A 21,412-nucleotide genomic window follows, 5' to 3' on the forward strand; every position below is an offset into this window, starting at 1 on the left:
GAAACGGAGAGAGTCGAAGGGAGGAGCGATGAGGCAGCAAAGCGCCGCCGAGGGGAGTCTCGTGCCGCTGACTCAGCCACCCAGATCGCGGGGAATTCCTGCCCTTCTCCTTCCATCATCATCGTTGGTTGGGGTTGATGAAAGCGATCTTGTCTTGCGTTGCAAAACGAAGATATTTGACACCGGATTACTAGGTGGGATTCTACATTTACATTTCGCATTCAAGGGCATATCGTGCGCTGTATAACTCTACGACTCCATCGTTATCGCCTTGAAACTCTACCCTTGCAGTGTTCTTTCTTTCTCTACTAAGCTCCACCCGTGAGCTCCCCTCTATCCTCCCCGCAATATGGCTTCAGATCAACTTTCGGCCCTGCTTCTGCTGCCGCCACCCCCTTCGGCATCATTTGACCAGTTTAAGGCTGCATATGAGCCCATTCTGTTGGGTGTCTGCACCAAGCTTGTCCGGGAACTTAATGGAGCCAATCACGCGGCCATACTAGATATTGCGCTCTCCCTTCCAGGCCTTCTATCCCCCTCATGTCGGCCGCGCACTAGGGCATTTTCAAGCCTCCAGTCTTTTCTGGAAAGCATCTATAGGCTTATTGGGATTGTGTGTGTTGAGCAAGGCATTGAGCTCGACGGTCCTGGCGGTATTGACGCCCGTGTGATCTTACTCGACTACGATTCAGTCCAGACTGCCGTTCCCAGGGACAATCCGTGCGATGGTCCTATTATTGACTTGCAGACGTTGGCGCGGTCTGGGCGACTGTGGGATTTCATATACTACCCGGATAACCAAGTAGGTCAGGGTCTAGCAACGGCCTTCAGTAGCTTCTATTCTGAGTCTAAGGACCCCAACGGCGGATCTATGAGCGCAATCCCAAATGCACCCAATTGGAAGGCTGCAGAATCTCTTCTGGTGATGGATGATAACCACATATCAACCATGCATTACTCTGTGGCTGTAGGAGGCACTTTCGATCACTTTCACATCGGGCACAAGCTCTTGCTCACGGCTACGGCGTTGGTATTGCAGCCTGCCGAGGATGTGGAGGCAGGTAAAGTCCGGAAGATCACCGTCGGGGTGACAGGAGAAGGTTTGCTGGCGAAGAAAAAGTATGCCGAATTTCTGGAGAGCTGGGATGAGCGATGCATGAGTACCGGCTCGTTCCTTTCAGCCATCATGGATTTCCGTATCCCGGAAATCAGTGCGCCGCGCATTGAACGAGACTCTGGATCTGGATCCGATGACAAGTACATTCAGATGCAAATGCGGCCGGATCTAGTCTTCAAGCTGGTACAGATCACGGATCCTTTTGGCCCTACCATCACCGACGAAGAGATTAGTGCTCTTGTTGTTTCCAAAGAGACTCGTGCAGGTGGGGGTGCGGTCAATGAGGAGCGTGCGAAGAAAGGCTGGGAGAGCCTGGAGGTGTTTGAAGTCGACGTACTACATACAGGCGAAGTCCCCACCGATGATGCCGAGAGTTTCGCGTCCAAGATAAGCAGCACTGATATCAGACGGCGTCGGATGGAGATGGCCACGGAATAAATTAGCGCAGTGAACTGGCAAAGCGTGCGGGCAGCTATGCGAACCAGTCGTCAAGCTCGAGAATTTAGACATTGACAGCTGTCCTGAAACGGCAGAGGGCAGGCGTGCAGATATGGAGATGATTGGGCACGATGCGATCCTGTACATACATTGCCGGCATCACCAGCAGCCAGGGACAACAAAGCGAGTCATGCGTTTTAACCATATTGATTTTTTGTTAGTTGCGATGGTGCTTCTTGATGAAGTGACGCAACAAGGAGTGAGCTTCGAATATTTTTAAATGGGGTTTGTAATAATAGATGGTCTCCGCACTAATATGTGGTGGTGGACTACTACTTCTTTTTCTTCCGTTCTTTCTTCAACCGCCATTCAATTATATGTTTGCTCCTTTCTAATTTCCGGGAAGATTTTTGAATGGCCTGTTTTTTAATTTTGGATTATCATTCTCTTTGTTTGATTTGCTAAACGCAAATTACCCCTGAGAAGGGTTCAGAATGAGTTGTTTTCTTTGTGCAGAGAGGGAAAAAGAGAGAAGAGAGAACAGACCACCAACCATCTTATCTCCCCGGCGTTTGGGATTGCGCCCTGGACTCGGGGGCTACTGGCCCAGAGTGTTTTAGGGGCTGATGATCCTTTCCCTCACAGCATCCCCACACGAGGCTTTCCAGTCCGGACCAACGCAATGCCATTGTTGGCGATTCCGATCCAGTTCTGCAATCTCGATACTGTGCTGCTAAGTACTAGTCCTGCTGCTAGCACCCCCCAGTTTGATGGAGCAGCTCCAATGCGCTAGGCTCACGGAGATGGGGCAGAAGGAGGGAATAAATGCCGTGCGCAACTCGCCAGTCGCAAGCAGGGACGATCTAGGCTTGGGAACGACAGGCCGCCATTGATTCGCGTTCTTTCCAGGCGGGGTTCCCTTGCTGCAACTCTGGTGGGCGTCTGCACGTAACAGACTCTCATGTCGCATCATTTTCCCTCTTACCCACTCCCTGCCCTCCCTCCCTCCCTCCTCCTTCCCTTATCCCCGGTCCAGCCAGCTGTCGTCGTCCTTCCCTACCAATCCTCTCCGTCACTTTCTTTCCTACTAGATTCCCTCCTGCAGGTTCACGCTGGATATCCGCATACGCTTTCGATCATGTGACCCCTGTGTGCCAGCTCTCTCAGCCAATATCCTGTCGTCTGATCAAACTGGGGCGTCTACTGATGGTCCTGGCGAGATACCCGGAGGTGAAACCCCCCCAGTCGACTCGAATGACGGGATTAGGGATTGTCGCGGTGGGACGCTCTAAATCTTGTCAGACAGGTTCACTTGCTGCAAGCGCTCTGCCTGTGGCCCGCCGTCTACTCTGCAGTCGATAGAGAATGTGCTGGGAGTGTGAGAGGGGATGTATCACTTTCGTCCTTCCTTTCTCCAACTCTTAATTTCTTTTTTCTGCTCTCCTTTTCTTTTCTTTTTCGAACTTTTTGCGCCTCATTTTATTTTTTTTTTTTTTGTGGTCATGATCCTTTAAAAACCTCCCGACTGTCTGCTGTCACTCTTTGCTTATTCTCTCGTCGATTCCCTGTCCATATAATCAGGGTCAGTCCCTTCCTGCTCTCCTCTTTCTTCCTGAACCTCCGACCTGGCGCATCGTTGTTTGCCATACCCCTCTCGTACCTGGGCTGGTTTCCATGTTGGTGCGAGTGACCATAGCAGCCGACCACGCGGCTGCTTCGCTGTGCGAAAACCATGGAGAGACCTCGAAACATTGAAGACTTGGCAGACGAGTTGATCAGTGATATACTTTCGTACCTTTTGGGTTCAGACAATCTATCTCCCGAGCCCTCCCCGACAACTCCGCAAGGCTCGTCTCGCGACTCCGACAATGGCACGGCTCATGCCTTCGGTGAAAAGTCCGAGTTGGATCGATTCAGACTCGTCTGCAGAAGATTCAAGCGCATCGGTACACCCCGGAAATTCACCAGTTTTGTACTCCGGTTTTCATCCGACGAATTCCGAAGGTTGGAGGACCTTCTGAACATGCAGCTAGCCTGTCATGTCAGATATTTCACGTACATGGTGCGACCCTTCTACCAAGGAAGCGGTACCGTCTCTGCAGACCCGCCCGGGATGTTGCGCGCATGAAGCTGATGATCATTTAGGTTGGTCCCACATCCTGGATGGGGTCGATGTAGATAACCTTCCCGTTTCGTCCATCCACCGGCGTCGGCTCGATGATCAAAAATACATACTCGATTCAAACCTTGATCTCCGTTTATTGCGACGGGCGATAGCAGCTTTTTCTTCCCTACAACAAGTCAAACTCCTCCGGTTGCAAGATGGAGCAGACGAACAATTGCTAGACCACATACGCGAGCGCTCGTTGGGAAGAACAACGCGTCTGGACTGGGAACCCGCCTGCACCAGAGCTGTCACCAGCCTGAGCATCTCGTTACTAGAGTCCAACTGTAACTCAGTGAGATTTGTCGGGCCGCAGATCAGCCCGGAAGCAACCGTGAGATTGCTGCAGGCTCCATCCACCAGCCTTTCCGCACTGGGCGCACGACTGGCGAGCTTGGATGTTACTTTTCACTCCGCAGCCAAGCTATCCACATACATGGAGACGCTGTCCAACGTCTTCCATGACTTCTTTCTAGCTGCCAAAAATCTCACAACCATTCATTTAGGCTTCCCTACCAATGCGCCACTGGACCTCGCGTTAGAGCAAATTTTCCACCACGTCCAGTGGAAGAGACTCCGGACCCTCAGTATCCAAGGCTGGCGCCTCGGCTCGGAAGAAATCATCGCCTTCATCCGTCGGCACAGGCGCCAGCTTCGCAACGTCCGACTAGCCAACGTCTATCTCCGCCCCGGTGGACGATGGCGCGACGTCCTTAGCGTCTTACATGACGAAATGGACCTTCTTGAACGCATAGACCTGCGTGGAATCGACTACACCAGCCATTTCGACGCCAACGCCAATGCCCACCACCACGCTGACGCTGCCGGACCCGGTGCCGGCAGTTCTCAAACGCCGACACTTGCCATCGTTGTACAACCCACGCCCGACATGGCCCCGCACAAGGCCTTCCTCAACATGGACTACTCAAACAGTAGCCCACCAGGCAAAACCCGCCGCGCCTTTTCCGATGCCACGCTTGAACAGCTGCGCGGACACACATCAGACGTATTAGGAGACAATGGAGAGAGCGTAAGCCATGACCAGAGGTTACTGTGGGAAGCATGGGTTTTGTCCAGTCAACGAAGTAATGTCCACAGAAGGGTTTAATGTCATGTCGTTACGAAATTTGTTCATTTTGCATATGTTAAGTTCAGTTGGTTTCTCTGAATCGATATGGAACATTAGTCGCATATTAGCCGTAAATCCAGTTCCTAAGCAAGTATATATCCCGCGCTCGCTCGTATACTAGTTAACCACAAGAATCTGAGTGAGCAGAACAACTTTAGTACAGAGTATTATAGTGGCGTTGTATTCATAATGATACCACCTGACTATAAGAATAGTAAGCATTCAAAACACTAGACAATAGCTACTATGCGAAGATAGAATCAATAGAATGTTACAAAGACACGGGGGAATTATCAATTAACGGGACGGAGGTATATAAAGATGATAGAGTTGAAATCGAAGAAAGAGAAAAGAAATCTATGTATTGAGTAGACGATAGATAAATAGATAGATAGGTGGATAGAAATCATCAACCACCTTGCCTCCCCCCTCCTGCAGTAAAAAAAGGTAGTATGTGGTGGTAGTAAGTGTGACTAGATAGATAGATAGATAGACAAGATGAATAGAAATGACATAGGATCCCAATGATCAATGCAATATAACACATCATCGTTCATCGTTCATCATTATTCTCCCTTTCCTCTTCCCCTCTTTCTCTTTCTCCTGTTCCTTCACCTTCCCGCGACTGAAACTGTACATGTATGTATATGGTTTTGAGATATCTACGCACCAGGCGGTGGAGCAGCAGCAACAGCAGCAGTTGCAACATGATCCGCTGCGCCAGCAGGTTTGGTGTTGCGTTCCCGGAGACGACGACCTTCCATGAGACCACGGAGACCGCGCTTCTGAAGACCGATGACGCTGCTGAGGTCGCCGGTCCAGATCTCGCGTTCGGGACGGAGTTCTGCGTCCGTGTTGCGGCGGTGGTGGGACGGACGGGTGGGGTCGCCGCCCATTTCGGAGTCGGAGTGGTCGAAGCTGGTGTTGGTGGAGGCGGAGGTGGAAACACTGGCATTGCTCATAGAGTCTTCGCGGTCGCGGTCTACGCCGGCGTTGCTGCGGTGCCGGCGGCTGAAGATGTTGGTGTTGATGCGAAGGGGGATGCCGCGTGAGCCCATCACGCCGCTGGCGCTGCTGGCCACGGAGAGGGCGGAGGTGCCGTGTTCGGTGTCGGAGGAATCGGAGGTGAGGTGGCTCTGGGAGGTGGTGGTTCCGGTACCGGAGGAGGATTCGTTGCCGGCGTGGGCGCCGTTCAGCGCTTCCAGGGTGCCGCCGGGGCCACTTGTGAAGCCGGTGCCTCGGCCACCGCCGGCGGCCATTGCGGCGGCGTTGAAGACGGCAGCGGCGTTTCTTCCGTCGAGAACTTGGTGGAGGCGCTCGACGGTGGCTTCGAGGAGGCCGTCGACTTGGTAGGGGCGGGCGAGTTGGAGGAGGGAGCAGAGGATTTGCGGAGTACAGAGGGGTGAGCCGGCGGGGGGGAGAGACGAGGTGTAGAAATAGTAGACGAGGACTTGAAGAGTGAGGACGGTATGGGGGAGGTAAAGCACACGAGGACGAGAGGTAGGGGAAAGGCTATGCGCAGAGGGTATCTCAAGGTTCGCTAACAAGGACTTTGAGGTGACTGAGCGGTTGCTGACAAGGGTGCTGGAATTTGAATAATTGCTGTTTTGCCCCAGTGACGGGGTGATTGTGATGCTCGAGTTGCGACTAGGATACATGGCAACCGCTGGACGTAATGTTGCAGTCTCGGCGATCCCGCTATCACAGGACTCGCGCAGAAGCTGGATAAAGTAAGGGCCCCATCTGCGAGTCAGGATGCGTGAGTTCACAGGGATGCGCTCGCCTCCAACCGCCTGTAGTTCCATATCGGCCATTTCAGGCAGAGACTGGGCGAGTCTGCCTAGTTCGTTGGACGCGGAGGTAAACGGCCGTCCGCCCGAGGTTAATTTGGTTAACTTGTGCTGCATTGATGCAGGGACTGCCGGGGCGCTGTATGAGATGTATCCCGATGTGGGCGTGGTCCGGCACGCATTGTTGTAGAGCCCAAACGCTTCCAGCTCGACCATACACACGTGGGAGAAGTTAATGCGACGATGGTTGTAGTCCTCGACCAAGCTGCGCTTCCGGTGACCCAGAATAACAAAGGTGTTCCTTCTCGGCCACAGAATTCCACGGTTCCAGCTGCCATGTCCGAACACAGAGCCGCCGGCATCAATGCGACCCCAGGTAAGGGTTCGCAGGTCGAGGGCCCAGAGCGCGTATTCTTGCTTCGACGAAGTCAGGTAGGTTCCGCTCACGACGAAATGGCCGTTGATGACTCCTCCGTTGGGGAACCTCAAGCCAGGAGGCGACGCCTGGCTCTGCATGGGCTTCTCGATCAGGCGACCATCGGGGAGGCGCACCTGAAGCTCCAGCTTCACATCCAGGAAGTTGTAGTTAGAATAGACCAACATCGGACAGCCCTCGACCTGCGAATCTTCTAATGGCTCCTGCGCCTCACCATCGTCTGCGGCAGACCCGATGTCGGAAACATTCATGCCTACCAAGGGAGCAACCACACTCCGATAGGCACCGCAGCTTCGCCCCAGGTGAGTGGTACTGGTCCACTTCAGGCTACGTAGGTTAAACACGCTGATCTGTTCGATATAGTGGTTGGAGCTATCTTGCCCTCCTACAACCACCATTTCCGCCCCTCCAAATCCGTCGATATCCACCCCGATCGATCCCTGGTGCGGATTTGACGACGCGGGGTTGTGGTGAATTGCAGAAAGTGGAGCAGTGGCGGAGGTGAAATGGGCACTTGAAGGCAAAATGGTCGCGCAGTGTGCATAACGTCCCTGAGGCGAGTCTGTGGCAGGAACACGGGTCCACGTCCGAGATGGTACATCGAAAATGTGAATATCAGACATGACCACCACTTCTGGCTGTGCTTCCTGTCCACCGGAGCCATTACTGGCGGGCTCCTTTGACACGTTCAGTGCAGGCGACATGCCGCCATAGCACACCAACTTATGATCACCCAGAGCGCAGACACTGTGGAAGTACCGCGGACGGGGGATGTCACCGGTGGTCTCGATCTTCGTCCAGTGACGCCGGATCAAGTCCAGCTCGTATATGTCCGACGTCAATTGCGGGCGACTTTTAGACAGGACACGACCACCGAACACGTAGAGCTTATCGCCCAGGATAGTCGTGGTGGCCCCGACCAACGGATGCGGTTCCCTGCCAGTTGTTCGGCGCACATTGCACACCAAACCTGACAAGTTGATGGGACCCGAGTTGGACGGTGGCGCTTGATGTCCAGGTTGAGCGCCTGACGCAGGGGAATCATCCCTCCCCGCGTCCATGAAGCCCAAGCTCGACTGGCTTCTGGACATCATCTTGGCGGTATATGAATCCTCCACCTAAACAATTCCACAGAGACCAACTATCGTCCTTCCAATCGTGTGCCCAAGCGAGCTCTCATAAAACCAACTGTGTCCGGGTATCCAAAAATCCAAAGAGGTGTCTTCCCAAATCACAACAGTTTTCCAACCCTCAAATGACTTATCTCTGGTATGGCGCTAAAGGGATCTCGATTCGACAGGGTATCATCACACCCAGATATCACGACTAGGCACGGATTTGGACAAGTGAAGCCGCACGGGCACGATAGGAGAGCGAACGAATGGGTTTGGGGCGATCTTCGAGGTCTAAATCGGACCGGGGTAGTGCGACCAGATCAGGGGGCGGGCGGAAAAGGCGAAATCCGTCAGAGGCACTCGCTGGCTTTCCCCGCCGCTGCCGCAACCTGGACGAGGGGAAGAGGCAAGGAGGTGGGACCAAGAGGCTCTTGACTCGAAGGATGGGAATTGCTGCAAGGGATGAACCACCGATCACGTCACTGAAGAAGCCCGATCGAGGAAACACGATTGAGGGAAAGGAGAAAGACGGGGGTGGTGGAAGTGAAGTGCGGGTTCAAGGCGGTCTCGCTACCTTGTCACTAGTTGGTTGGCAGTTACCCGTTAAACGGTCCAGGCACTAACTGGGTCAGATCACAGTGGAGAAAAGTGTCTAAAAGGGAGAGAGAGGGTTTGCAGAATATGCAACCCAACCCTGGGAAAGTCAATTCCTCTGACAGGTCAAACTCAAAGTTGTAAGGGAGGGGAGGGGCGAGGGGGGCGAACCTGTTTCAGAGTTGAGGCATCAGCAACTCTTGAGGAAAGAAAGAACCATGATGTCAAACCAGAACGGGAAGTTCCTCTCACCAATTTGAATTGTTATTTATAGCACACTTGGAGGTCCGTCAGAGTAGCACCGCCAGCATTCAAATACTTGCACTTCTCGGGCCAAGTAGTTGAAACTCAGGTATACAGCTTTGATTCTCGGAGTTGAAGATCCTGTGTTTGGCAGGCAAAAGCTATCGACGACTAAGAACTCCTCGACGCACCTCCTTTTGAAGTACAGTCTTACGGGTCCCTGTGATCAGTCCAGAGCCTGTGAACATCGACCTGAAAAATTGGTATAACAACTAGTGGGTTGGGAGGAAGAGGAGTAAGCACGAAAATCTGACAGTCCGAAACCTGCATGCCATTGTGTTTGAACCAAAAATGTTATGAGGCTCAGCGACTGTCGAATGATTGATCATCGTACACAGTCAGATAACTCATATTTGCTCCGTGTATGCTCACATCCTATTTAGCAGTATATTTTTCCTATTATGCATTCTCGGGGTGTTTACGGGTTTTTATTTGAGGCACGGCACCGGCAACAACGCATTCTGCCCTTCTGCTGGCCTTCCAGCCGTTTGCGACCAGGATCATCATGCAGGACGGAACTTCAGCTCCATATCGCCACTCGAACGGGGCCCAGACTACTGTTGATCATGCTACCAGTCGCCGTGTGTGGGCAGTGACAGGATCCTCTAAGGTGCGCCATGCAGGAACCAAAGCACCGCGGACACGGTTCCTGCGTGGAAACTCCCAACATGCAGGAGCATTATTCGATACAGTTATTGATTAGCCACGATGAACAACCCTGTCCGCCTTGGGGTTATAATTTGGAGATCGTTAATCGATTTATTTGTCGTGAGGTATCAAACTATTACACATCATAGCCATAACTTTCATACCGCGTTCCCTCTACCAACCCCGTCACAACATGTTTTAGTTATCATGATCGGTACGCCACCCATCCGTATGAGATTGAGTTGACGAGGATCGGCAGGACATTGTCATAATCTGCCTTGATTTACTCCTTCTTGAGGGAGGTGAAGCGAAGGTAACTAGTCCATCGCGTTAGCGACCGTAACATGTCTTTAAGCGGGTGTATTGGACAACTTACGGCTTGACAATGCGGATGTCACCGAACTTCTTCTGAGCGTCCTCAGTGGAGACGGGAGGGGGGATGACAACGTCGTCACCAGGGAGCCAGTTGATGGGGCAGGTGACACCGTGCTTGTCAGTGGTCTGCAGAGCGTCGACAACACGGAGGACCTCAGCGGTGTTACGACCAGTGGAGGCGGGGTAGGACATGATCAGACGGATCTTCTTGCTGGGGTCGATGATGAAGACGGAACGGATGGTGAGAGCCATGCCTGGAATATGTTAGCAGCGTCCTCACGGCGTCACTTTGGGAGGGATGGCTCACCCTTGGCGTCAACGTTGGTGGTGTCCTGGTAGTCGACCATGTCGTACAGGTAGGCAACCTTGCGCTCGGGGTCGGAGATGATGGGGAACTTGAGGTTCGAGCCGTTGACCTCATCGATATCCTTGATCCAGGCGTGGTGGGACTCGGTGCCGTTGGCGCTCAGACCGATGAGCTTGACGCCACGAGCAGTGAACTCGGGCTCGAGCTTGGCGAAAGCACCGAGCTCAGTGGTGCAAATGGGAGTGAAGTCATCCTATGCCAATTGCAGAATTGTTAGCTCAGCTGTATCTTTGAATCATCATGGTATCCACAACGGTGCAGGGAGAGAACTAACGGGGTGGGAGAACAGGATAGCCCAGCTGTCGCCAATGAAGTCGTGGAAAGAGATAGGGCCGTTGGAGGAGTCGGCCTCGAAGTTGGGGGCAACGGAGCCGAGACGGAGACTGTGAGAAAGTGGCATGTCAGAATTGGGCCGAGTGAGGGGATACAGTCACATCGTGTTGGATAGCACGTACGGAGCACGTTCCTGGGCCATTGTGAAAGTGAGGGGAGGTGTAGAGGGGTGGGTATGAACTTTTTGATCAGATAGGTAGGGAAAGAAAGATGAGTAGGAAGCAGGAGAAGATGAATGCAACGGAGGAAGTTGGGAGTTCTAAATATACCCCCGATGAGGCCCGAGGTCGGGGAACCAGAAGACGAGGAGCCTGTGAATGGAACGGGGATGGAGCTACGAGGCAGAGGGGGGGGACACCATCCACATTGAACCAGAACCACAGCTTGGATGCCCCTCCAACGAATGACAGCCGCTGGGAGGGCGATCTTGATCACGCAATCTGCCACCGCCCAGGGGGCAGAACAGCTCTGATTGGACCCACATGAGCTCATTCCAGGTGGGATGTTTAGCGTCATCCGCATTGGGAAATGCCCCTCCCCCGTCCGGGATGTTTTTGGGGAGATTCAACCAGAATCCCATGGCGAGATTGGATTTCCCAAGGCACGAACCATCGACCTTAACTCATGTACCGTCCCCTAGTCCCGGCATTGTTCCTAAACTATAGTAGGAGGGGAAGAACCGTGCGAGGCCAGTCCTCTTGTTCATCCTCTTCTTCTTTCATAGATAGTTCCTTTACTATTACTATCTCTATCATCATCCATATCAATGTTATGACTACTGTCACATACTGGCTGCTGCGTACCCAACTCTGTTTGTTCGTCTCTGCCGCTTTCTAGCGTTACAACTCTTTCTCACCCGAGAGCTGTCGGCCGACTACCTTGCAAGAAAATGGCTCGGCCGACAATCGTGTTCGCTTGGGGCCAATGGTGGTGTTGAATGATGGCGCAATTGTGCGTGTCGTCTTACCCATCCTCCTGGCGACTACTTGATCAACTACAGCCTACACACTACCTTTACAGTAAGTGATGCCCGAGCCAAGGGCGCCATCATGAGAAGCATCTGCAGAAAAGAGTTTTGCCCATAGCGCCGCATACATAATAACTAGAATCACCCGGAGCAGTTTGTTTGGGAGCTTACCAAGATCGAACTACCAGCACTCACCCCTGTGCGAAGTTTTGGCGACGGAAACGCAGGTGCCAAACTTATTACTGACCCCGAAGCTAGAAAGGAAAACAATGCCATGACTCAACCGTTTAACGCTACCACGGAGTCTGGAATTGCGAGTGACTGTTGTCTGATACATGAATTTTTATTTCAACAAGAGAAAGACTTCTCATGGCTTGGATGTGGAGGGCCTTCCCTACAGTCATTGCCGGGATGGCATGCTCACTGTGTACACTAAGTATCCGTTCGGAGGCATTTGCGACCAACTCTACAGGGCTGAATCAGTGACAATGGCGCAATTTCCTACCGAATACCATCAGTTTTGTCCTTCGGCCAAAGTCATCATTTTCTCCTGGTCGGGTACCAATTCGCTTACAATCTCCATATAACGTCAACATATCGCGCAAGTCTGGCAAATAGTTCACCTCTCTCAAAACATGCCAATGGCTCTCCACCCACATATGACCTTTTGATCCTGATATGTTCTTCGAAGGGATCGAGCAGCGATATCTGGCCGAATGGTAGCTTTGCGCGACGCTAAGTTTCCTCCAAGTGTACTCTCTGCATTGAAATCACTCCTGGAGCTTGCAGGACAGTTCACGCCGACTCCGTGAGGGTGTCCGATGACGGGGAGAAAGTTTCTCTTTGAGTCACTACGAACCGGATATTATCTTCGAAACATGGGATACACTTTCCGCCTTCCGATCGAAGCAACATAGGACAGGTACCTGCTCCTAGTTCTTGCAAAACCGAGAGATTGGAGGTATAGAGTGGGTGGAGTACACTATGAGAGAATCCATCAACCTGGACATTGAAATCTCTTTGAACCTTTCTGCTGACCAGCTTATCAAATCGACAGAACACTACTAGAGAATCAAGGTATCCTGACACCTGATGATGGGAGTCTCCGAGATTACTGGCCAATCATGGCGCTGAAAGGGCTTATAAAATGCCTTCAGCCTAGCGAAGGCTGTAAATTCGGGCACTAGCGAATCGTTATTGAGATAGTGCCAAATAGTTGGTGGTGTAGCTGGTAGTACGGATTGAAAGTTAAGCAAAATCATGGTCATGAGTGGTCTACACCATACAGTGATTTGGTATTGACGGCACATGAGCTTGCCTGTAGTCGGGTGCATCGTTCCAACTGGCAGGGGTAGCACAATTCCATCAAACTATGACAGGGGTATATGCTGTGTGCAGTTTTAATCTCCTGCCTGTTCCTGCGCCTACGGAGTAAATAATAATTAGTTATAGTTTTGCTCGGTGAGGGTACCTGAATCTCCGCGAGCACAGCCACGTGACCCCAGCGGAGCGCCTAAGCCTAAGGGGGCTCCACCGCGCGTCCCGAGAAGCTCGACCCGTCCACTCGTCCGCAACCAGAGCTTCACCCATCGCGGTCCTGTTATGATTCTTGCCCAGTGCGTGCCTAGAACCGCGTCCTGTCGTGTCTAATCGTTCCCTTCGACTGTCGGAACAGACTGCTGGTCCGTACCTTGGTTAGTCTCCGTTACTAACCTTTGCAAACACCCATTTCCGCATCGATTCTCTCATAAGCTTTCCTATACTGGATTGACTGACTGGCTGGCTTTCACACTTCTAGGCGCGTCTGGATCCTCGTGTCCCAAGTCCCCCAGCGCTTCCCCGCTGGCTGGCTCCTGACTGGCTGATTTCTTTGTTGTCTTCATCTGCTCTTGTCCTTTTCTGACCGTCCATTCGATCTTTGTTCCGTCTCTCTCTTCCCTCCCCCCCCAAACTCCCGTGGATCTTATCGCACAGATAAACATCCCCCCATCAACCTACCAACCAAACATGGCACCCCAAAGGAAACGCAAGTCGGAGAGCGCGTCAATCGCCGAGGAAGCCGAGTCCCCTGCTGCGAAGAGAGTGGTAAGCCTTTGCCTATCTACAAGTTCATTAATACTGCCCACGAGGTAGCGCGTCCTTCTACCAGACCAGTCGGCCCGTCCAATACGCGATCGCCGCCCACTGGCTAATCACGGTGTCATTCGCTCCCCTTCCCCAATGATTGGAAGCGTCGATGTTACATCCAAAATGCACGAACAAACGATTATGTTTTCCAAACTCCATGTTCAGGCAAAACTAATCGTTCTTCATTTCTTACATAGGCCGCGCCCGACACACCGGCTACCGGCGAAAAGAGAAAGAGGGGTCGTCCCAGGAAATATCCTGAGGGTAGTACTCCCAAGCGCCCTGACGGCCCCAAAAGAGGCCGTGGCCGTCCTCGTAAAGATCCGAATGCCCGTCAGTTCCCTCCTTGCGTCCCATATCTCTGATGCCTCTACGGACAAACCCCATACCGTTCCTCTGGTCATTCCATTCTTTTATGGATGATGCGTTCGGTATGATTTTTTCTACGGAAATTGCTGACATACACTAGCTACTCCCGCAAAGTCTACAACCCCCAAGCAAGGCAAACGGGGCAGGCCAAGGAAGACCCCGGTCGAAAATGGAACAGAACCCACCTCATCAACGACGAAAACAGAGACGGTCGATACCACACCCTTCGAAGGGCGCTCATACTGGTTGATGAAGGCTGAGCCGGAATCGCGACTGGAGAAAGGTGTTGATGTAAAATTCTCGATTGATGACTTGGCTGCCCGTAAGGAGCCGGAGCCATGGGACGGTACGTTTCCATCATAGGGCTTTGGATGATTTATTTGTCTGCTGATCACCCAGTAGGTGTGCGTAACCCTGTTGGTAAGTGAGGCCATTGGCAGTAGCAAGCTAGCCTTCTGGCTCACAAGCAAAACAGCACAAAAACATATCCGCGACATGAAGAAGGGTGACCTCGCCTTCTTCTACCACTCCAACTGCAAGGTCCCAGGCATTGCAGGTATCATGGAGATTGTCAAGGAGCATTCGCCGGATGGTTAGTCTCATCACATTAGCCCTTACTGGACAAGACAGGGTCAGCTAACCCGTGGCGTTCGCATTTAGAATCGGCCTTCGATCCCGCCCACCCATACTACGACGAGAAGTCGAACCGAGACGATCCCAAATGGCAGGTTGTCCACGTTGAGTTCCGGCGCAAGTTCAACAAAATGATTACGTTGAACGATCTCAAATCATATGCACAGTCCGTACGGGCTCTTGAAAATATGCAGGTGCTGAAGCAGTCCCGGCTGAGTGTGACACCAGTAAGCGTCACAGAATGGGCGTTTATCATGGGGGTAGCGGAGGAAAACGAGGCCAAGGCAAACGCCGAAGCTTCCAAAGATGACAGCGCCGAAGGCGAGGAGCCTGAATCAAGCGAGTAAAGGATAAAGGGATTTCATTTTGTTGTCGGACTTTTGGGATGATCAACTTACTCTTGTGGGAATTCGACACGCGCATTTACTTTATGTACAATCAAGGGATTTTTTTTCTTTCGGTGCAGCTGATAGTGCGGTCGATTCACGTAGCAGGCGGGTTATACCCGGCGGCTTGTATGGATGGCTGCATGGCCCTGACTGGCGATGCTTTCTATATATGTTGCCACTAGTTGACGCGTTATAGGCCTTGTAGACTAGCAGATCCCCCAGCGAGAAGCGCCGATACCTTCTAGACCGGTAAAGAACATGGGTGGCTGTTGAGATAATAATAAGTTTGTGATTCTTGACGAATCTCTGTTCTGCGACAGATCGAAATCTATCACAGGTGGCGGCAGAAACCTCTCCAAAAGCTTTCCGAGGGTTAGCGAAGAATGCAATCAATTATGGAGGAATCGGAGAGGCGAGGGGTTGTGGCGAGGTCTTGGAGAAAGCGATCATAATGGAAGACCCGGAAGAATCATGATTGGAGATGGGGAAGACGCAAGCTGCATGCACACGAGGAGAGGAGAGCAGGTGGTCCAGCTGGATGGGGGAAAGAAGTGCGGAGGAGCTGCAGAATCAAGCTTATCAAGCTGAGATGATTAGTTTATTGCGCCGGTGGAGATGCTGACCCAGAGATTGGGACACCGGCGAAAGGATGGCATCGAGAAGAGTAAGTGTATGCGAAGAGGGGCTGCCCGAGGCACCGCCGCCTCTCCCATTCGCTCTTCCATCCTTCGCTGGCGGGGATGCTTCATCCGGCTTCCCTTCAACCAACTAATCATTAATCACTAATCACCTTCAACCCTCTCTCTCCCTTCAGCTTCGTCCATACATAAAATCTCCCCCTCGATGCCCTTCTCCTCTTTCCCCGCTCCCTTTCGCTGTCTTTCCTTCTCCTCTCTGCGGCTGCGTGGTGTCCCTTCTTCTCGTCTGCCAGTCGTTGCCTTCTCCCCTCATCGCCATCACTTCCATAGCTCTTCTATCACCATGAGCGATCTGTCCGTACAGTTGACAGCCCCGAATGGGCGTACATATGCTCAGCCGGTTGGTCTGTTCATCAACAACGAGTTTGTCGCTTCTAGGTCCGGGGAGAAGTTCGCTACCATCAACCCTTCGTACGTGAATCCTGTCCGAGTATCTGTCATGGATCTGTTGCTGACCAAAACTAGCAATGAAGCGGAAATCACTTCCGTCTATGCTGCGGGTGAAGAAGATGTGGACATTGCTGTGAAGGCTGCCCGGAAAGCCCTCAACCACCCCTCATGGAAGTTGTTGCCTCCGACTGAACGAGGCACCCTGATGCTAAAGCTGGCCGACCTGGTCGAGCAGCACAAGGAGACGCTGGCCACTATTGAGACGTGGGACAATGGTAAAGAGCTTCACATTGTTCCCCAAAGACTGTCATCAGATGCTGACCCCCTTCAGGAAAGCCATACTCGGTTTCGCTGAACGATGACCTGGGAGAGGTTGTCGGCTGTCTCCGGTACTATGCTGGATACGCCGACAAGGTCCATGGTCAGACGATTAGTACCACTCCGGCTAAGTTTGCCTATACTCTCCGTCAGCCAATTGGTGTCGTAGGCCAGATTATCCCCTGGAACTTCCCTCTCGCTATGGCTGCCTGGAAGTTGGGTCCTGCCTTGGCCTGTGGAAACACCGTGGTTCTGAAGCCGGCTGAGCAGACCCCGCTCAGTGTTCTCTATCTGGCCAACCTCATCAAGGAGGCCGGTTTCCCGCCAGGTGTTGTCAACATCTTAAACGGCTTTGGACGCGTAGCCGGAAGTGCGCTCGTGTCCCACCCCGGGGTGGACAAGGTTGCCTTCACTGGTTCGACGTTGACTGGCCGTGAAGTCATGAAGTTGGCTGCAGGCACCCTGAAGAACATTACGCTCGAGACAGGTGGCAAGTCGCCCCTGGTTGTCTTCAGCGATGCCGATCTCGACCAGGCCGCCAAGTGGGCGCATGCGGGCATCATGTACAACCAAGGACAGGTTTGCACCGCCACCTCTCGTATCCTGGTGCATGAGTCCGTCTATGACAAGTTCGTGGCCCTCTTCAAGGAAGCCGTGGCCAACACCAGCAAGGTGGGCGACCCCTTTGCCGACGACACCTTCCAGGGTCCCCAGGTCACCAAGGCCCAGTACGACCGCGTGCTCTCTTATATTGAAGCTGGCAAGTCCGAAGGAGCGACCCTGGTGGCCGGTGGCGAGCCGTTCAAGAACGTCGGTGACGGCAAGGGTTTCTTTATTGCGCCCACTATCTTCACCGACGTCAAGGACAACATGCGTATCTACCGGGAGGAGGTTTTCGGACCGTTTGTTGTGATCTCCAGCTTCTCGGAGGAGGACGAGGCTGTCAGACGGGCCAACGATACGACCTATGGACTGGGCGCTGCCCTGTTCACCAAGGACATTGAGCGTGCGCACCGGGTTGCGTCGGAAATCGAAGCGGGCATGGTCTGGATCAACAGCAGCAACGACAGCGATATCCGGGTGCCTTTCGGTGGTGTGAAGCAGAGTGGAATTGGGCGCGAACTTGGCGAGGCCGGTCTGGAGGCCTACTCACAGGTCAAAGCGGTCCATGTCAACCTGGGAACGAAGCTGTAGGCGAGCACAAATTGTACAAATGACGGCGAATGAATTGCAACCGTGATCTGTGGGACGAGCCTGGTAGGACGAACACATACACATGCATCCGATGGACTGTTGTGATGATGGCGCTGCATGAAGGGAAAGAGAGATGCTATGTGGCTCTGCGACATTGGCTGCATGTCGTGTACCCGATGACTGACATAAAATTGGTGTGTTGTTGCCAACTTGACTATACCCTGACTGACGATGAAAAAAAATGTATTATAATTCAGCCATGTCAACTGGCAAGCAGGCTGTGACTCTGAGCCTGAGTGATCTTTCACATTCCACCGTAAGCCGTGATGTAGCACCCAACCCGCCACAAACAAAACCCTTTTAGCCTAAAGACAAGCCCAAACGTTACACATCCAGATACCAGATCTCACAGCATATATACCTAGGACAGAGTACTCGCTTACCTGTCTCCACACGATTCAATGAACCCATCCACATTGGCATGGACATGCATGTCCATTCATCTGCACATCAATAAATAACATGCACATCACCTAACACTCCAAGCACCAACAAACCCAACCATTTCAATCAATCAGAAGCCCAAGACAAACAAAAGAAACCCAACAGTCACGATTCAAATCCGGTTTCAAACCCATACATACATACATACCTTGCAAACTATCAATCACTCAATCAATTAATCAATCAAATCCAACAACTTAAGTTAAATTACTTTCTCCCCCCGCGCCAAGCCCAAACACTCTAAATGCAAAGCATGAGTACCTGATCTGACTTACCATATCATATCTGCTTCGCTTCCTTCCTTGCTTGCTTACTTACTTGCTTATGCTATTACAGAAATATAATGGGAGTCTCAAACCGATTGGACAAGAACCGGGCTTACTCACATGTACTTAAGTAGTGAAGATGCTTATGAGTTAAGTGTTGTTAAGGAAGTAAGGGGGTGTAGATTCGATTCTAGATGGGTGGGTTTGTTTGTTTTTTTTCTTTTCTTGGCTGCTGAGAGTTTTTCTTACATGCATATATATACTTTCTCTTATTCTCTATGTAGGAGAAGTTGGTACTGTAAGTACTACTACTACTGTAGAGTGAGTGTGATTTGTAGTCTGCATGTAGGGTCGTATGTAAGTGACAACTCAGTGCTTCGTGCAGAGGTGCATGTACATGTACATGTACATGTGTTGGTAGTCGTAGAACATCATAATGATTTAAATATAATATAATAGAATGAAGAAATTAAGTTTGGAATGGCGATGTGGAGAGTAGGAGGAGTAAGAGGTGGAAGTGGGAGTGACATACATAGTATAAATGTTTTCCATCTGCATGTCGGTAGATATACCCCATCCCATCCCATCCCATCATCCCCTTGACTTGACTTGCTTACCTGCATTGCATGTGTGCAGGGTTAGTTAACTATATATTTCTTGGGGTTGGTATTCTTCCAGTGTTTATATATATATATTTTCCATTAGAAATGAATTACTAGAGGATCATGGTACTACTAGTGCCCACTTATATATATATTCTAAACACTATAATACTCTATTAAAAGTGGATATACTCTAATGCTAATATGAAATCTATCTAGAAATAAATATTACATGCAATCATACTAATGTATCCAACTACACATCATGACTTATCCATCATCATCATCCCAATCAAAACAAAAGTTATATATGAAACCGCGACTAAACTACATCCGGAAACAACAATCCTCGCTTCGAACTTCTCTATCTATCCCACATTCTGCAGTGCATGCATACTGCACTTTTTCATGACGCAGAGTATATCCAAGACAATTGCAGTCAAGCAAAGCAAACAGAACTGTATAACTGTATCCAAACGAAGACTAGAACTAAATAATGTAATGAAGTTGAGAATATCTTCCGATGAGAGAAAATTTAAGAAATTGTAAGCGGAGTAGTATGCATGTATCATCTTCATCTTACTTTTGAACAAAGATTTATGCGGTTTGCTTGGGGATTACTTTCGGTAGGGTTTGTTTACTGCATTGTGCATGTGTGCGTGCGTGTTTGATAATCATTTACATACATACATATATGTAGGTATGTATGTGTGTGTGTTTGCGTGGTTGGTTGAATGATTGAATGATTGTTTGTTGGGAGTTGAAGAAACGAAATTAACTATCACCGCTTACTTACTGGGCTTAGTTAGTAGGCTAGGTAGTTATTGCGGGTAGATACATGCTAACCATTAAGCAAACTGATAACTGCTTGATAATAAGATGCTAGGAGCCAGTATTAGGTTTATATTAAGCCTCGGTAGGTCATAATTGTTGACAGATATATACCCACCCGCAACATGGATAATTCAAGTATCATAATGTAGTAGCATCATAGCAACTAAACCGATGAATCAAACTCAAACAGTTAACTTCATGTTTTGTTCAACCCACACATACTTTCATTACATACTATTTACTACCTCAGGATAGAACATGGTCCTACCACTTAACCAACTTAGTAAGTAGTATTACACTTCCCTCCCAGCAACTAACTACTCACTCCCACCGACACTAATGCCAACACACAGCAAGCACCACCCCCAACCTAATGCAAGAAATACCCAAAAAAGCCACATACATAAAGCCAATACCCAATGAGCATCAGCCAAGCGTCAAATATTTGTCGAATTCACGTGTCCGTGCATCGCCATTGGTAGGAAAGGGAGGGAGGGGAAGGGCAATGTGCAGGCAGGTTAGGTACCTACCAGGTTAACTAGTAGAGGAGATAGGCAGAAGGATGGACGGAGGATTTGGTTTTTGGCTGGCTGGGCTGGGGGGCTAGCTAGCTGCATTGCGAACGTAGAGCCATGTGTCGTGACTGTCGTGACTGTCGTGGCGGGTTGCGACTGGGACTGGAACTGGGGTCGGGGCTTACAGGAGTTACTTTACTCTTACTAGTAGGTGGTTAGCTAGGTTGGAGCATGCTGGGCATGGGTTTGCCGGAGTTGCTGGCTCCGGGGAGGAGGAAGAGATTGTGTGAGAGAGGATGAGGGGGTCTTAGCTGGCTGATCAGGGTTGATCCTGTCTGTCTCCCCAGTCGCCACACATGACATGGGATTGCTCAGACACTTGCGTATACAGTATCTCTCCTACTCTTTCCTTCCCCCCTCTTTGTCAAGAGGATTGTGCTCGACATGGATTCTCCTACTTGATAGTCAACCACTTTCCTGCTGGGTAAGGGAAATACCATACTTACCGTAACCGAGACCCAAACATACCATACATACATACATACATACCATACCGCAGGGCCCCGTACCTGCACCCGCCATGTAAAGTTACATTGTCGTGCATGAAGAATCGATCATGTGAGGGCTGCCTAGGCCTCGCGCCGTGCGGCCCCATCGCTGCTCCTCGCCGCCTGCAATCGCACCGCGCGCGGAGAGAACTAAATCTGGACACACTTGCATACATAAGTACATCCATCTTCAATCTCAACATGCCATGCGGCATCACACCCCCCTCCTTCCTCCTTTCATCCTTCCCC

At 51.1% G+C, this 21,412-nt stretch overlaps 7 protein-coding genes across 7 annotated transcripts; 5 read left to right on the forward strand and 2 right to left on the reverse strand.

The window, feature by feature from the left end:
• The first annotated feature begins 132 nt into the window (after positions 1-132).
• On the forward strand, positions 133-2,054 carry BO85DRAFT_449838 (putative pantetheine-phosphate adenylyltransferase). Its single transcript, XM_025660248.1, has one exon. It carries the CDS (start codon positions 350-352, stop codon positions 1,553-1,555), a length of 1,206 nt encoding a protein of 401 aa, XP_025515046.1. The 5' UTR covers positions 133-349; the 3' UTR covers positions 1,556-2,054.
• Positions 2,055-3,287: 1,233 nt separating this feature from the next.
• Positions 3,288-4,827, forward strand: BO85DRAFT_459869 (F-box domain protein; the record flags this gene model as incomplete). Its single annotated transcript, XM_025661680.1, has 2 exons — positions 3,288-3,642; positions 3,701-4,827. 2 exons carry the CDS (start codon positions 3,288-3,290, stop codon positions 4,825-4,827), a joined length of 1,482 nt encoding a protein of 493 aa, XP_025515047.1.
• Positions 4,828-5,459: 632 nt separating this feature from the next.
• On the reverse strand, positions 5,460-8,168 carry BO85DRAFT_438979 (putative regulatory protein Ral2; the record flags this gene model as incomplete). Its single annotated transcript, XM_025658693.1, has 2 exons — positions 5,460-5,479; positions 5,519-8,168. 2 exons carry the CDS (start codon positions 8,166-8,168, stop codon positions 5,460-5,462), a joined length of 2,670 nt encoding a protein of 889 aa, XP_025515048.1.
• Positions 8,169-9,825: 1,657 nt separating this feature from the next.
• Positions 9,826-11,184, reverse strand: BO85DRAFT_449845 (peroxiredoxin). Its single transcript, XM_025660249.1, has 5 exons — positions 10,932-11,184; positions 10,751-10,859; positions 10,417-10,669; positions 10,111-10,363; positions 9,826-10,051 (listed from the first exon to the last, which is right to left on the reverse strand). Exons 1-5 carry the CDS (start codon positions 10,949-10,951, stop codon positions 10,018-10,020), a joined length of 669 nt encoding a protein of 222 aa, XP_025515049.1. The 5' UTR covers positions 10,952-11,184; the 3' UTR covers positions 9,826-10,017.
• Positions 11,185-13,783: 2,599 nt separating this feature from the next.
• Positions 13,784-15,252, forward strand: BO85DRAFT_488618 (AT DNA binding protein; the record flags this gene model as incomplete). The annotated part of the gene is made up of 6 exons (XM_025663544.1): positions 13,784-13,861; positions 14,101-14,236; positions 14,373-14,618; positions 14,675-14,692; positions 14,748-14,864; positions 14,933-15,252. 6 exons carry the CDS (start codon positions 13,784-13,786, stop codon positions 15,250-15,252), a joined length of 915 nt encoding a protein of 304 aa, XP_025515050.1.
• A 452-nt stretch (positions 15,253-15,704) lies between these two features.
• BO85DRAFT_32879 (aldehyde dehydrogenase family protein) lies at positions 15,705-18,339 on the forward strand. Its single transcript, XM_025655432.1, has 3 exons — positions 15,705-16,403; positions 16,458-16,657; positions 16,714-18,339. The coding sequence occupies exons 1-3, from the start codon at positions 16,138-16,140 to the stop codon at positions 17,892-17,894; spliced, it is 1,647 nt and encodes a 548-aa protein (XP_025515051.1). The 5' UTR covers positions 15,705-16,137; the 3' UTR covers positions 17,895-18,339.
• Positions 18,340-19,404: 1,065 nt separating this feature from the next.
• BO85DRAFT_449849 (uncharacterized protein) lies at positions 19,405-20,083 on the forward strand. The gene has a single exon (XM_025660250.1). It carries the CDS (start codon positions 19,513-19,515, stop codon positions 19,813-19,815), a length of 303 nt encoding a protein of 100 aa, XP_025515052.1. The 5' UTR covers positions 19,405-19,512; the 3' UTR covers positions 19,816-20,083.
• The last annotated feature ends 1,329 nt before the right edge of the window (positions 20,084-21,412 follow it).

Source organism: Aspergillus piperis (assembly GCF_003184755.1).
Source record: "Aspergillus piperis CBS 112811 unplaced genomic scaffold BO85scaffold_10, whole genome shotgun sequence".
Lineage (NCBI taxonomy): Eukaryota > Fungi > Ascomycota > Eurotiomycetes > Eurotiales > Aspergillaceae > Aspergillus > Aspergillus piperis.